Source organism: Grus americana, chromosome 18 (genome assembly GCF_028858705.1).
Source record: "Grus americana isolate bGruAme1 chromosome 18, bGruAme1.mat, whole genome shotgun sequence".
NCBI classification, from domain to species: Eukaryota; Metazoa; Chordata; class Aves; order Gruiformes; family Gruidae; genus Grus; species Grus americana.
The window spans coordinates 157,542-171,360 of record NC_072869.1 but is presented as its reverse complement, the minus strand read 5'-3'; the positions used below and the strand labels follow the sequence as shown (position 1 = coordinate 171,360).

At 41.0% G+C, this 13,819-nt stretch overlaps 1 protein-coding gene across 1 annotated transcript in view; it reads right to left on the bottom strand.

The window, feature by feature from the left end:
- FASN (fatty acid synthase) overlaps positions 1-13,819 on the bottom strand; it is a 44,668-nt gene that overhangs the window by 29,718 nt on the left and 1,131 nt on the right. Inside the window, exons 2-9 of the mRNA XM_054846129.1 lie at positions 8,502-8,648; positions 7,548-7,700; positions 6,355-6,528; positions 5,280-5,480; positions 4,681-4,803; positions 3,906-4,021; positions 3,521-3,655; positions 233-692 (exon numbers count right to left, since the gene is read on the bottom strand). Coding sequence (XP_054702104.1) covers positions 233-692; positions 3,521-3,655; positions 3,906-4,021; positions 4,681-4,803; positions 5,280-5,480; positions 6,355-6,528; positions 7,548-7,700; positions 8,502-8,628 — 1,489 coding nt within the window. The 5' untranslated portion in view covers positions 8,629-8,648. The remainder of the gene's footprint in view (positions 1-232; positions 693-3,520; positions 3,656-3,905; positions 4,022-4,680; positions 4,804-5,279; positions 5,481-6,354; positions 6,529-7,547; positions 7,701-8,501; positions 8,649-13,819) is intronic.

The window sequence follows — 13,819 nt, the reverse complement described above, 5'->3', positions numbered from 1 at the left end:
AGCCTCTAAATTAGGCACTGCTTTTTATTTTCCTAGACTTTGCTATCATCAGAAGTAGCAGAGTTGGAAGGATTAGATAAAACACCGGAAACACAAGTCTCCTAGACATATCACAGGGCTGCAAGATATTTCCTCATGTTAGAGTGGAAAACATTAGAACACAGAATCCAATTGCTCAAGCCCCAGATCTACAGAGCAATGCAGAAGCCTGGATTCACTGCTGCACACCTACCTGAGCAGATGTACCAGAGCGGTCTACCAGACGCTTGAACTTGCTGAATCTCTTTTATGTCACTCTCCGTACCAACTAGTGTGTAGCCCCTGTAGGGCATGGAGGATACAGGAACCGCAGAGATACCGCTGAGCAGGCTTACAAATGGGCTGCATCCTCCATGTTTTCTGCTCTCTTGAATTAGTATTTCCACAGCTTCCTGGGTTCTGCCACAAATTTGAACCAGTCTTGGCATGTTACAAGTCTCCAGAGGCTGGCGTTTGTTCTCATTTGGCCTCAGAATGACATGAGCATTAGCACCTCCAAAGCCAAAAGAGTTGATACTGACGATGCCACCTTTCACTGGTGTTGGTTTACAAACTACCTCCAAAGAGCCATCTTGTAAGGCAGGAATATCTGGATTTGGGGTATTGAAATGAAGATTTGGTGCCCACAGCCCATGTTCCAGAGAGAGAATGACCTGGAAGGAAAAGAAAAAAAAAAAAAGAAAAGAATAAAAAAGTGTTCTGTGCTCCACATTTTCTTGTGACAAATGTTTTCCTGTTGTTATTGTTTTACTATCAATGACCATGTAGCATACACTAAAGCAGCTCTCTATGTCTGGATAAAGGGACACTTCAGAGAACACCGTTATTGATGTTACTGAGGTAGTACCTACTTCCCTTAGGCAAATTTTAAGTCTGTGCAGGAAGTCAGCAGTGAAGGTGATGGGGGTAGCTTTAATTTTAGCTTTTTCTAACTGAAAAGCCACGCAGTCTTGCTGGAAAAGCAGCCTGGCTACTAAGAATATCACATCTTCTTTATCTCCTTTCAGATCCTGTCCCTTCATCACACTCCAATCTCTCCCCAGTCACACGCCACCACACATGCTCTTCCTTATCACAACAAATGCTTCCATTTCTGCCTTTGCTGCAAAAGAGCCAAGCTGAAGCACTGGTAAAGGAGTTTGCTTGCTGCTTTGCACCCATTTATTGTCTTCTTGATCAAAAAAAAAAAAAAAAAAAAAGTAGCAACAGCAGACTGGTCAGAGCTGGTAGAGCCAAAGGGAAGTACAGAAACAGCGTGAGTTAGAACAGCTATGCCAAAAAAGCGAGACCTCCCTTCTCTCAGCAGCACCTGTACAAACAGCCCATGACATCAAGCCCATACTCTGTGGCACAAGTCCAGCAAATCACAGACTACAAGGTCTAGTAGTTGCAAACACTGTGGTCAGTATGTCTGGCAGTTCCTTCATCGCCTCAAAATGGTCAGAGAAACAGATATTGGTTTGGGAACTGTTCTTCCAAGTTGACTATCAGACATGGAGAACAGCCAGCATAAATGCATTATTTCAACTCCAGTCAGCATGTTTTAAGTTGCATTCTAAATATTTTCATGCACACTGTCCTACACGTACAATACTATGCATTATGAAGTTGGTGTTGCTTTACACAGCATACATATTTGTACTTTCAAGTCTGCCATGGTTTCTACACAAGTTTGAGAGTACAATACAGGGAGCATACACCAGAGCCACCAAGAAGCTTTTTCTTTGCCGAGTAGTTCAAAGGTGCAGGTGAGTTTTCCCTCCCTTACCAGAATTTAACTAAAGTGGCCTTGGCAAGCCCTAGGTTTTTTTTCCTACTTATCCACATAGTTAATGGATTCTCTTCAAGTCTGAAATCAGATAATTTTAAAATCTATTTTCCTAACTAACACCTCACATACAAGAGCATTTTATGGAATTCCAAAAGAACACATTTATGGAAACTGCAGACTTCCCGAGACAGTTACTGTCTATGAGACAGCGGGCTTGGCGTCATTTCTGGCTTGGTCTCAAAGTCACCTGATCTACCATTCTGATTAACTTCCAAAACTTAAAATACCAAGTGCTGCCCAACTTTCAAAGAATTGAGAACAGAGACAGAGCTTCCAATATCCTTCCAAAGCTTCAGGTGCTTTCAAGATGACAGATCTGGAAACGAGACCTAACAATTTAATAAAAGCATAGCAAAAAGATATTCTAGCAGGCATGATGGGTGCCATGGGCTCTTACCTACAGCTATAAGTGCTGATACAAAGTTAAGTGAGAAAACTGGAAAAAAAGAGTGAGAAAACATATTGTCAGAGAAGTCTTCAAAAAGAAATTGTGGCCCTTGTCTTTGCAGTTCTGCATCCTAGGAAACACAGACAGGGAAACGATACCTCAAAGTTACAATCCTGATCCAACAGATCACAGCAGAACTGCACTAATAGTCGGACTTGATGATCTTAAAGGTCTTTTCCAACCAAAAGGATTCTATAAACAAACTGTTTATAAAATACAACACAATATGGATGGAGAGGTTTATTTTATGACTCAGTTATCACTCCTTCTATGAAAAAGGTGTCAGAGACAGAGGTGCTAAAAAAAGTAAACTTTCGTCTACAGAGAGACAGACACTGCTGTCTCCATGATTTATTTGTAGATGAGGCTATTCACAGCCTCAGTGTATGTATTCAGGTCACAATAACCACTTTAAAGATCCTAAAATTACAGCAGTGACAGCATACGTGACTTCAACTTGCGTGGCTCTTAGGCTGTCGGTAATAGGCTTACAACCAAATGTGAATATTAGCTAGCTATCTGCTAAGCAGTTTAGCAGCCAGAGCCGATAGATGATTGTCGCCTACAGCAGTAGTTAGCAGGCTGGTTGCTAAGACAACCAGTTATTCAAGCTGGTAGCCTCATCCCAAAGAGCTCACCTGGCTTATTGCCAACACAAGAGAGAAGAGGAAGAGATGATACATCCCTCACAAACAGCCCAAAGGATCAGCTGCTCTTTTTGCACTGAAAGCCTCTTATCTTTGGTCATTGCCAACTACTCCAAACATGTAAATCCCTCTACTTGTGCACCCCTCAAACCCAAATGACTTACAGCAGAATTCTGTTGGAAGGTCCAGTGTAAGGATACTCAATGAAGTGATCCCAAAGCCTTTATTCTGAGCAGAGTTATGGTCCTGTAGAATTTAGTAGGAAGGGGGAACTAAAGTGCGTGTGCAGGCACATACTTGTGTGCGTACACAGCAGAGGGCCACCTGGGCATTCGTGTGCACAAGAGACACCTGAGCTTTTCAAAATATTTGCAGGTGAAGCAAAAAGTAAATAATTAATGAGAATCACTTGAACTCTTCTCATTACCAGTGAGCATCTTATCCTGGATCAGTGCAAATATTCCTTAAAACAAACCAACATTTAAAAACACACACACATTGGTGTGTATGTGTGTGGGTCCCCTCCCCAATTTTCTTTTTCAAGCCACCTGTTACCTTGGCTAATGCAGCAAGCCCAGAGGCAGGCTCTGGATGACCCATGTTTGACTTGGTTGATCCAATCAGCAGTGGCTCTCTCTCACATTGACAGAAGACATTTACAATGCCATTTACTTCCTGTGGATCTCCAACCTAGTAGGAAGAGAATCAGAATGGCTATTAGCTAGCACTTCCAAAACACACTGCAAAAGAGAAATCTGAGAGAATAAGATGTTTGGACAAAATCCAGAAGTGGTGAAACAGTACATATTCTAGTAACTGGTAGAAGCAAGAAATATTTTGGAAAAACAAAGAACAATTCAATGGAAGAGTGTGGCAAGTGATGTAAGGGAAGAAAATAAGGGAGAAGAGCACACTCCAAACCCCAAGGGGCCATGCTGACCTTGGTGCCCGTCCCATGAGCTTCAATATACTCCACTTCTCCAGGTTTGATACCGCATTCTCTGTACAAAGAGCTGACCAACTGCTGCTGCATCTCTCCAGATGGGAATGTCACACCTAGGACCAAAATTGCCATCAACTCCTCTCTCCTATCAGATGCTTCCTGTTCTGATTTTAGCACCCTTTCAACTGCTTGAGGCCACCAGGTCCAAAAAACCCAGATTTTTTTCAGGATTTACACCATCATCTTTAGCACCAAACACAATAAGCCTCTCAGGCTCTTTGTAAGAGGAGCAGAGGCACCAGAAAGGGATCTAAAGCAATGAGTTAGACTAGTGTGGAAAGATATTGGTTAACAGAGTAACGGAGATGTCTAGATCAAGCAGAACACGTGAAACTTGGTGTCTCCGTAAATGGAGAGTGGGACAAATGGGACAGCAGTAGGGAAAGAGCCTTACAGTCATAACACCACTTACATTTCTACCATCAATGCAGAAGTTACTGCAGAGATGTCCTGAGGAAGGCTAAACTAGCATCAGGACATTCATGTTACCTTATACAGTAAAAACCACCACTTGCCTCCCTCAACTTCTTTACAATAGGGCCCTGAACTTTGCATTACCTGAACAGAAAAATAAAAACCCCAGACAATAAAACAAACCAACCAACCAACCTTTCACATATCTAAAGAACCCCACAACAGCCCATTTTTGTTGACAAAGCCTCTAGACTCAACAGTTCTGTAGGTATCTCATTTTCAGAGGCTTGAGGCCTACCTTGCTCCTTAAAGCCGTCAGTGTTACTTCCAGCATTGACTATTGTGGCATAGATCCGCTTAGCCATAGATCTCTTGGTCAAAAGAATGACAACAACAGCTTCAGAGCGACAATATCCATTTCCTGAGAACAGAGAGAAGAACAAGTGACTAATTCTGCTCTGCTTTGAAAAAAAAAGTTGTGAAACACCATGCAGTAACGTCATCTCATTCCTGAGCTACTGCTTACAATAGACCACTTTAAGAGTACATATGACATATCTGTTTGTTTTTTAAAAAAAAAAACCAACCTTTTCTATCATCATCGTCCTAGAAAGGATGCTGCTCGTCACAAATGATGATAGAAAAGTTTCCATCAAGAGACAGCTATTTCCTCTCCCCAATGGCTGCGGATTGAACCATACAGTTTCTTCCCCACAGTTAGTTTTCCAGGTTCAATGGAGCATGCAACACTGAGCAGGTCTGGGGAATGTCCCAAACAGTGCACCTATGAACAACTACGAGGCCAGCTCTTTGCTGTATTACAAGGTTATCTAGTCACAGACTCCACACTTAAGTTCCTCTCATTCAACATGACAATCGTTTGTACTTATGCCTTACCTGAAGCATCAAAAGCCTTGCAGGCACCATCAGGACTAAGCATTCCCAGTTTCATGAACTGCACAGAAGTGTTGGGTTTCAGCAAAAGGTTGACCCCTCCTACTAGGGCTGCACTGCACTGTCCATAACGAATTGCCTTGTAAGCATTTTCCAGAGCAACAAGACTAGAGGAGCAGGCTGTGTCAATAGTTATGCTTGGTCCTTATGGAACAGAAAGGGAAAACAAAAAAAGCTGGGTTTTACTGTTTGTTTCCTAGAGTTGCTCTCCAAAAACTACAGGATGGCATCACAAGAGAAACATATTCAAAAAAACATTAAGTAAGAGTTGCTTCAGCACATAACAGGTAATCCTGATACAGTGGGAGACAAGAATCATCCCTGCCTGCTTATCAGGTAATAAGGGATGAAAAAGGTGGAAAAAAAAAAAATGCAAACAGTTTGGCTTTAAGGGTGTTTTTCAAAATTCTGTCTATGTCTTCATCAAAAAGAGATATTGTAGCTTCACAGGCAGGTCTCATTTATTTCCCCATTCTCACCAATAAAAATCCCTCGCCCTTCCTAGCGCTACCCTTGCCATTCTCTCTGTTCTCTACTGCTCTTCAGAGCAATCCCCATCCCTCCACTTTCTTCAATGCCACACATGGTTCAAGTCATATCTTATGCCTTCAGTTGCATAATTTTGGTGGCTCTCCCACTTTACTCAAAAAGATCCAACTGTTCCAGTCAGTTTGTCTCTGGGCTAGCTGACTTCTACATAGCTTGATACCAAATAGCAGTCTAAAGGCCAGAAAGAACCTACGCCTTTTTATGAAGGCCTCCCGACATCATCATCTTTCAGATGAATGCCAGCTATGCCCATTAGCAGTAATTGAGTTAAAGCCTTACAGTGAGTCTTATGACACACTTAATACATTTTCTGCTTCTCATATGCCTCCTTACAATAGCTACATGCTACTTTATCATCCCAAAAAGGGTCTATGTCATCATATCCATCCCACACCTCTACAGAAACCATGGTACAATCATGTTCAAATTGCAATTGCTGATCAACGTTGACAGATTTGGGGGCACTTACCTGTTAAGTCATAAATGTAGGAAATCCTGTTGGCAAACATAGCACGCTGGCAGCCAGTCATACTGTATCCCAAAAGCTCTTCTGGATCTTGGCTAAGGGCTTCACCAGCTTCTGACCCACTGGCACCAATCCAGACACCTGTGTCTGTGCCACGGAGGGTGGCCGGATTAATACCTATAGGGATATTGAAAGATAGATTACACAAACTGGGGAGATATCAGGTACACTGGCACCAGTTCATGAAATACTACTTACTGTCCCTTTCTGGCAGGCCTGCAGCATTGTTCCCTTACCTATAGCAGTTACCTTCTATCTGTTTCAACTGCAGACCTTACAAGTCTTACTGCAGAGTCCACCAGAACTTTGGTAGTGGCTTTTGTCCAGAACATACTGTGCCCAGAGACAGCTTTTCAGCTTAGCTGGGAATTGCTAGAGTCTTGTGTAAAAAGTGTATGGACTATGAAAGACACAAATGCTGATCAGGTAAGCTAACAGCTGACTTCCAGTGCAGAGAAAAGGAGCAGACTGAAGGGGAGAAAATCACAGCGCTTGGAATGCCATGTGAGCACGTACATATGTATCTCTAGCCACACACAAAGTCCAGATCTGGAGTACAAGACAGAAAGGAAAATTCTTAAGCACAAAAGCCAACAACCAGAACAAGAAACACCTCTCCTCTAGAAGACTGCATAGCAAGCTCAAATGGCAGCAATCTGCTGTGCACTTCCTGGGCAAACCTTCCACAGGAGCAGATCAAATGCCACAAATTTTCCATGAACCCAGACAGGAATATATCAGGCCATCTGCCATTCTTTTAGACCATGGATGAGAACGCTAACCAAGTCATCTTCCTTTTGCACTACAAATATGCCTTTGTTAAAGGGATCTATTATGGCATATTAGGGTAGAGTAGAACATGCAAAAGCTCTAGAACTGTTGACTGTTTAAGTGTTTCTGTCATACATTGGTTGTACCATATAATACAGGTAGAGATTTGCTGGCGGTCAGCATAGATTTCCTAGTTTGGGTTCCAGAGAAGAGAGCTTTGTTCTAACCCCTGTACCAGTTCTTTGGTCTCCTCTCTAATGTGATGGCTTTCTCTTGTTAGAGATCTCATCACACAGGTGCACGTCTGCACCTGCTGCACAGAGAGAATACAGTGCAATTCTCCCTCTTCAGTCACAGCTGCTTACCTCCATCCAAAATAGCTTCATAAGAAACTTCCAACAGCAAGCGAAGTTGAGGATCCATTGTATGAGCTTGTTTGGGGTGGACCCCAAAAAAGGACGCATCAAATTTGCTTATGTCCTTGAGCTTTCCATTTCTCTTGGGCAGACCATAAATTCCTGAGAAGAAAAATTCAATACTGAGTTACAGAATACACAAGTTTTGAAGCAGCTACCAGCTGAGACAAAGTACAGAACGACCACAGCTAACTTTCGATTACATGTGAAACCTCACTTGCTTGATGCAGTTACCAGATGCTGCATGAATATCTAGCTACCCATCTCTCCGAATCTCATTTGGAAACGAGAATGCTGCATTAACAAAAACAGTTGTCATTTTTAAGACTCTCCCGGATATGGGAGCAAGACACATCTGTCTAGCTGAAGGATTTTGCTTTGGCAAGTTATACCAAGCACATAAACAGAGTCCAAATCAGAGGTTCCAGTCAGTCACCAATTAAAACAAAGGCTACTTTTCTTTTCTACAAATCACTAGCTTGAATTGGATAGACATGTGCCAAACACTTCGGAAAGACAACCAGACAGAACATTGTAAAAAGTCATAAATCACAGGACTGGAGTCCCTGTGCTACTTATGAACCCAGAAGAATGCCAGAGCCATCTTACTGCCACAGCTATAGGATTCAAGTTGCCTAGCTGGTCTGTCAGAGTGTTCTTTTATTTGGAAGTAAGCTACATATTATTTATAAGCTACTACTGCATGGGACATGACACTATAAAATGGATTGCATGAGACCTTCCTAAGAATGTTCTGTTCCTGAATTTCTTTATGATATATCACAAGTGAATACAGAAGCTCTGGCAGGCTTTTGCATCTGATAAATCCTTTCCTTTTGTAGGATAATTCCTCTAAACCGCTCAGAACTCAGGGCTCCAAAAGGAGAGACAATAGGCACTCACCTGGTTTCCACCTCCGATCATCCTCTGTGACCATATCAACTCCATTAAGCAGGTTCTCCCAAAACTCTTGCAAGTTCTCTGATTCTGGCAGCTTTCCTGCTATGCCTGCAATCACCACGTCCTCCATCTCTTAACTTCTCCCTGTTGCTGAGATCCACAAAGCAGTAAGACTAGTAAGATTTCACACAGAGAAGGAAAGTATATGTGTCTCGTCTTCCTGACATGTTGTGACAAACAAGCATATTTGCAGGAGAAACACCCACACAGGAACAGCCCATGGAGTCTCTACTAAAAGAAAAAAAAAAAAAAAAAAGAAAAATCCCAACTAATCAAATGGACCATAAGATCTGTGGGGACAATGAGGATGAGAAAACCGATCCTGAAGGAGCATTGGGCTCCAAGAACCACCAGTTTCTACATGACAACTGGAAAATGAACAGGTCTAGCTCTACCAAATGCAAAGCCTCTGTGAAGTCAGCAGAGAAAGATTAACATGCTGGAGCAGAGGTGGGTGGAGAAATTATGAAATATGTATAGTAAAATACATAATTACAAAGCAAACCTAACAGGTAGCAAAACAAGTTCTACAATCATTCCAAAGTCAAATGCTAACTTAAGAATCAATAATCAGAAAGTTTGTTGGATAGAAAAAAAACCCAAAACACCCAACCAACAAAAAACCCACACGACAAAATGAAAACCCCCTCAAAACACACACCCAGGAGAAAACCCGTAAGAAAGCACAAATATTACAATACAACTTTGCATCATTTTAAATACCCAAAACAAGTAGTAAGTTTTACATATAAAGTGTTTCTCAATTAGACCCTGCACTGCCACACACTTAGAGGACTGGGAATGGGGAACTGAGTACATGTGGTAGAGTGGTGCTTTAAAGTAAGAGTTGGCAGAACATATCTGGATTCCAGATGGGATGAAAAACATTGTTGTTGTCCCAAGAAACGTGCATTCCAAGACCCCAATCTCAAATACCACAAGAGAACATCATGCTGCGTAATATAGCATGGCGGGCCATCTATACAAATCACAACACCAAATGATAACTCATATATTAGTCACCACACACATTTAATTTATTTCCTGTTTCACCAAAAATATATTAACAACTAAGCAGAGAAGGCAAGTTAACCTGATGTTTCAGTTAAGTTCAAATTATAGTTTGTAGATCCTAAGTAGGCAAGTTAAAGGAGGGGAAAGAAACCCATATATATATATATATATAGATTATTCTTACACATATGAAAAAGTAAATAACTGTGGTTGCATGAACAAAAGAGGCAGTAAGCATTCACAGTACTTCCTTAAATAATCCTTCTGGTAAGTAGAGGCAAAATAGTCTTTAGAGTTAATGTGTGGGATTTTAACAAGTAAAAACCACAAAGAAAACTGGATATCCATATAGCTAAAAGTCTGCCTTACTAACTTGGCAGGAAAGACTTTGCTATGGAAGACCTAAAGTTTGACTTCCATCACAGATTATGCTCCATAGTGTCATGCAGGCATTTTGCTCAAGCGCTGCAGGTGTTCGATCATCTCCTCCACAAAACAGCACTAACAGGTACTCTTAGATGAGCACTTCATAGCTGTTTTTCCAAGCCAAGACATTTCATTTAGGCATGGGTTTGCAGCCTCATTCAGGAGATCCTGATGCTTCTGAGAAAGAAATAGGCCTCTCTTCCATCCACACATTGCTCAGGCATAACGCCCTCCCATAGCTGGACAAGGTTGGGGTGCGCAGAGGGAAGGCAAAGCCCCCTGGTTAGCTGAGGTGTAGCCCTGCCAGAACACACCACTACAGAGGTTGCCTGATTTTTTACCCTTCTTTCCTTCAGCAGTTATCTTGATTCAGATCTGTGGAGTAACTGTGGAATTATGCAACGCTGACAAAGAGGGGATGATTACCTCACCCAGTCCATTCCTTCTGGGACCAGAAACAGAAGTGCTCCCAAAAGGACATCTTGGATTTCTCAGTCTTAGGCTGAACACCCAGACAGCAGAAGTTCCATTCCACTCTGGTTGTTCATTTAAAAAGGGAAACACTAAGGGCCAAATACACAAGGCCCTTACTGAGAAATTGTTCCCCAAAACTGAAGTTGGCAGTAATAGGCCCAGTCCCCTCTGCTCTGAAGAGAAACCTCTTGGTTTTTCCACTCACATAAATCTAGTAAGCCAGTTTTATTCTTGGTGTCACCACTGTATCTGGAAAACCGAATGAAGGGCCACAACTCTGCTATACTTGCAGCAGCTCCATGCTAGGGGCAGAGAAAGAATGGATCTAAGGCACAAAGCTTACAATCTAAGCATAAGACAAGAGACGTAAAAGATGATACTGTGATTATTATTCAATTTTATGCCTCAGCTCTTTGGGTAATGATCTCTAGGGAGAGAAATATAAAGTGTATTTCGGGGGACTGAAACATCACATCTGGGATTGTTCCTTCCCATCCCACATCTTTCCCTGGAGTATCAGAAAAACTCCATCCAGGTACAACCAATCTTGACAAAATGTTCTTCTGAGACAGGGAAGTAATGGAATTTATCAGCAGAGCAATTTTTGCCAACATGTCATGAACGTAATTGAGCAAGACTGTGCCAAAGGTGGAGAAAAAGATGCTGCAGTAATCAAAATGTAGAAGAACAAGAGCCAAGAAGTTAATTTTAGCTGGGTGAATGGGTAAGAAGAGCCACAAACTTAAGGATTTTTATAAACAAAGAACTGGAAAGATTTAGACTTGACACAAAGAGCTCCAAATGCCTACATCTAAGATAACATACAAATTACAGAGTTAGCAGCAGACAGTAGAGATGATTTGCTGTGGAAAACAAGAGTGAAAAGAGGAAGAGTCATGAATATTAAGTCATGCCTGATTAAACAGTGATCAAGGTAGATGTTACAACTACCAACAATATCTTTGGTCTTTCTCAACAGATTAGCAGGTAGGCCATTTTAAACTTGATTGACTTTACCCCCAAAGAGTGTATTGTATTATTTTACTATATTAGAGACTCATTTTTTTTCTGTAGAGCATTTTTAGACTACACACAGTAAATTGACAGGTTTTGAAGTACAGGACATAGCACAGATCAAGAAAGAAAACTATTTCTACAGCTGTTTTAAAGGAGACTGGACCACAGCAAATACACAGAAGAGATTGTTCCTACTACATTTGATGAGCAAGGTGATCAAAAGCAACAGGTCAAAAAAGGAGACAAAGAAGACAGAGGGACAAACAGGATTCTCCAATTTTTTAAGGCTGTATTTTCCTGGATCCAATCAGACATCTAACATCTTTCTTCCTCTTGTTTACCCCACGGTTTTGCTTGAATTGAATTCTGTGAATTCTTCCCAGACAGCTTGCATTTTTAACTGAAGGGAGAGAGGGGAGAAGCAAACACCCCCCCACTCCCCAAAATATCAGTCTGATAGATGCCTCAGTTAAGCATAAACTATCACCTCGCTAGATTTACACAATATTTTTTGGCAATGATACTGCGTTGCTGACTCATTCAGTTTGTGACTGTAATAACTAACAATCCCTTCTGGTATTATTGACTAGTAACAACTTTCATCACTTTATACCTGTGCTCTGGTTATCTACCTCCCACATTAGCCATTTGACAAGGTTGGTTTGTTTATTGATGCCAGTTCCTTTCTCGAACCATGTTACACCTTCTTAACCTTGTTCACTATGTATTGGATACATATTGGTACCGTGTTAGCTTAACATGATTATCAAACTTAAGAGTAAGTTGAAATACTGTTCTCCATTGTATTTAAAACATTTGGTTTTCAGTACCTCACTAATCCAGCACCAAAAATGAATCAAGAGAAGTATTAATCATTGTTTCCCACCATCCCTGGCAGCTGTACAACTTTTTTTCCTTCTTTTTACAATAATTTTATCTACTGTTTCACTACAAAAATATCTTAATGGACATTAAGCTTGTAAGTTTTTAGAGGGGGAAAGAAAAAAGAAAGGCAAGAAAAGTAACAACTGAGGGTAAAGTTTGATTTCTTCTCCCACTCATACCTGACTTGCCAACCGCTGAAGAGAATACTTTTCTTATTCTGCTGTACCTATGTCCACGTAAGGTTCAGCAAGGAAAGAAGAGGAAAAGGGAAGGAAGAAGAAACTGTTTGCAAAGAAACCACAAATAAACACCAAATCTTGTTTTGCCTGATGCACAGTTCTCTTTTCTAGACAGAAGTCTAGAATATTTATTTCAGTGTTATTTTGATGGCTGTCATCACATTGGGATAGAATCCTTAAAGCCAACTCTGCTGCTGTTTCTAGGCAGTCCAAATTTTGATCTTTTTTGGAGCTCCCATTATTGTAAAATGAAACATCCATGACTCCTCCGTAGCTTCCTTCAGCCAGACATTGACAAAAGGATTGTTTCTTAGTTTGTCAGTATGACTACATCATAATCCAGGTTTCCAAATCTCTGATTATAATTCCTAAAATTTGTAATTAAAACTGTGATTTCATAGGAACTTCACTTGTAAAGAGCTGTAATGGCTGCCTCAAAAACCCCCCAAAAACAAAACCCACAACTTTACAAAATAGAGGCAAACACAGGCTGCTTTTCATTTTTTGAAAGCATTTGGCTACCATCAATAGTGTGCTATAGCTTTGAATTAACAAAGACCTTTTAACTGTCTCTTTCCATTTCAAGGCTGGATTTGTCCCATTGACCACAAGACAAATGAAAAATGGTAGTGTGTTTTCATATTTAAAATGCGCTACTTAGCAGGAAATACAATCTGGTTCAAAGCTGTTATTTGAGAAAAGCAGGTTAGATTTTGCTCATGGAGTCAACACAGCTCTGGTGATTCCCAAATGGTCAGAACTGACTTGTACAAAAATTTAAGACCCTGGTATCACTATGTCATGTTTGTAAAATATCTGTTTGTAACTACCCTCCATGTAGGGTCCTCATCCTCTTAATTCATCCCCTAAATGCAGCCTTTCAGAATGTACTATTCTTTTCAGTTTGTTTCAAGAAGCATAGAGGTGAACCCTTTGCTCATGTGGCTTGAGGCTTTTCCTCCCTTTTGTTTTTTTAAGGCAAGACGTGCTCCAAAGCCCCCAACACTGCTATCTGAAGGAGCGTGCAAGCTAACATACACAGCGTTAACACAACCTGTTTCAGTTTAAGCACGTGAATAAAGCTTTTAGCTAGGAAAATATGCATTCGGTATCTCAGAGGGCCCTATACCAGGGAAGGAATGTGGAATAAAAACCAAACAGGAGCAAAAACAGCAGAAGAGAAAAGACGATCATCACGTTACTGAC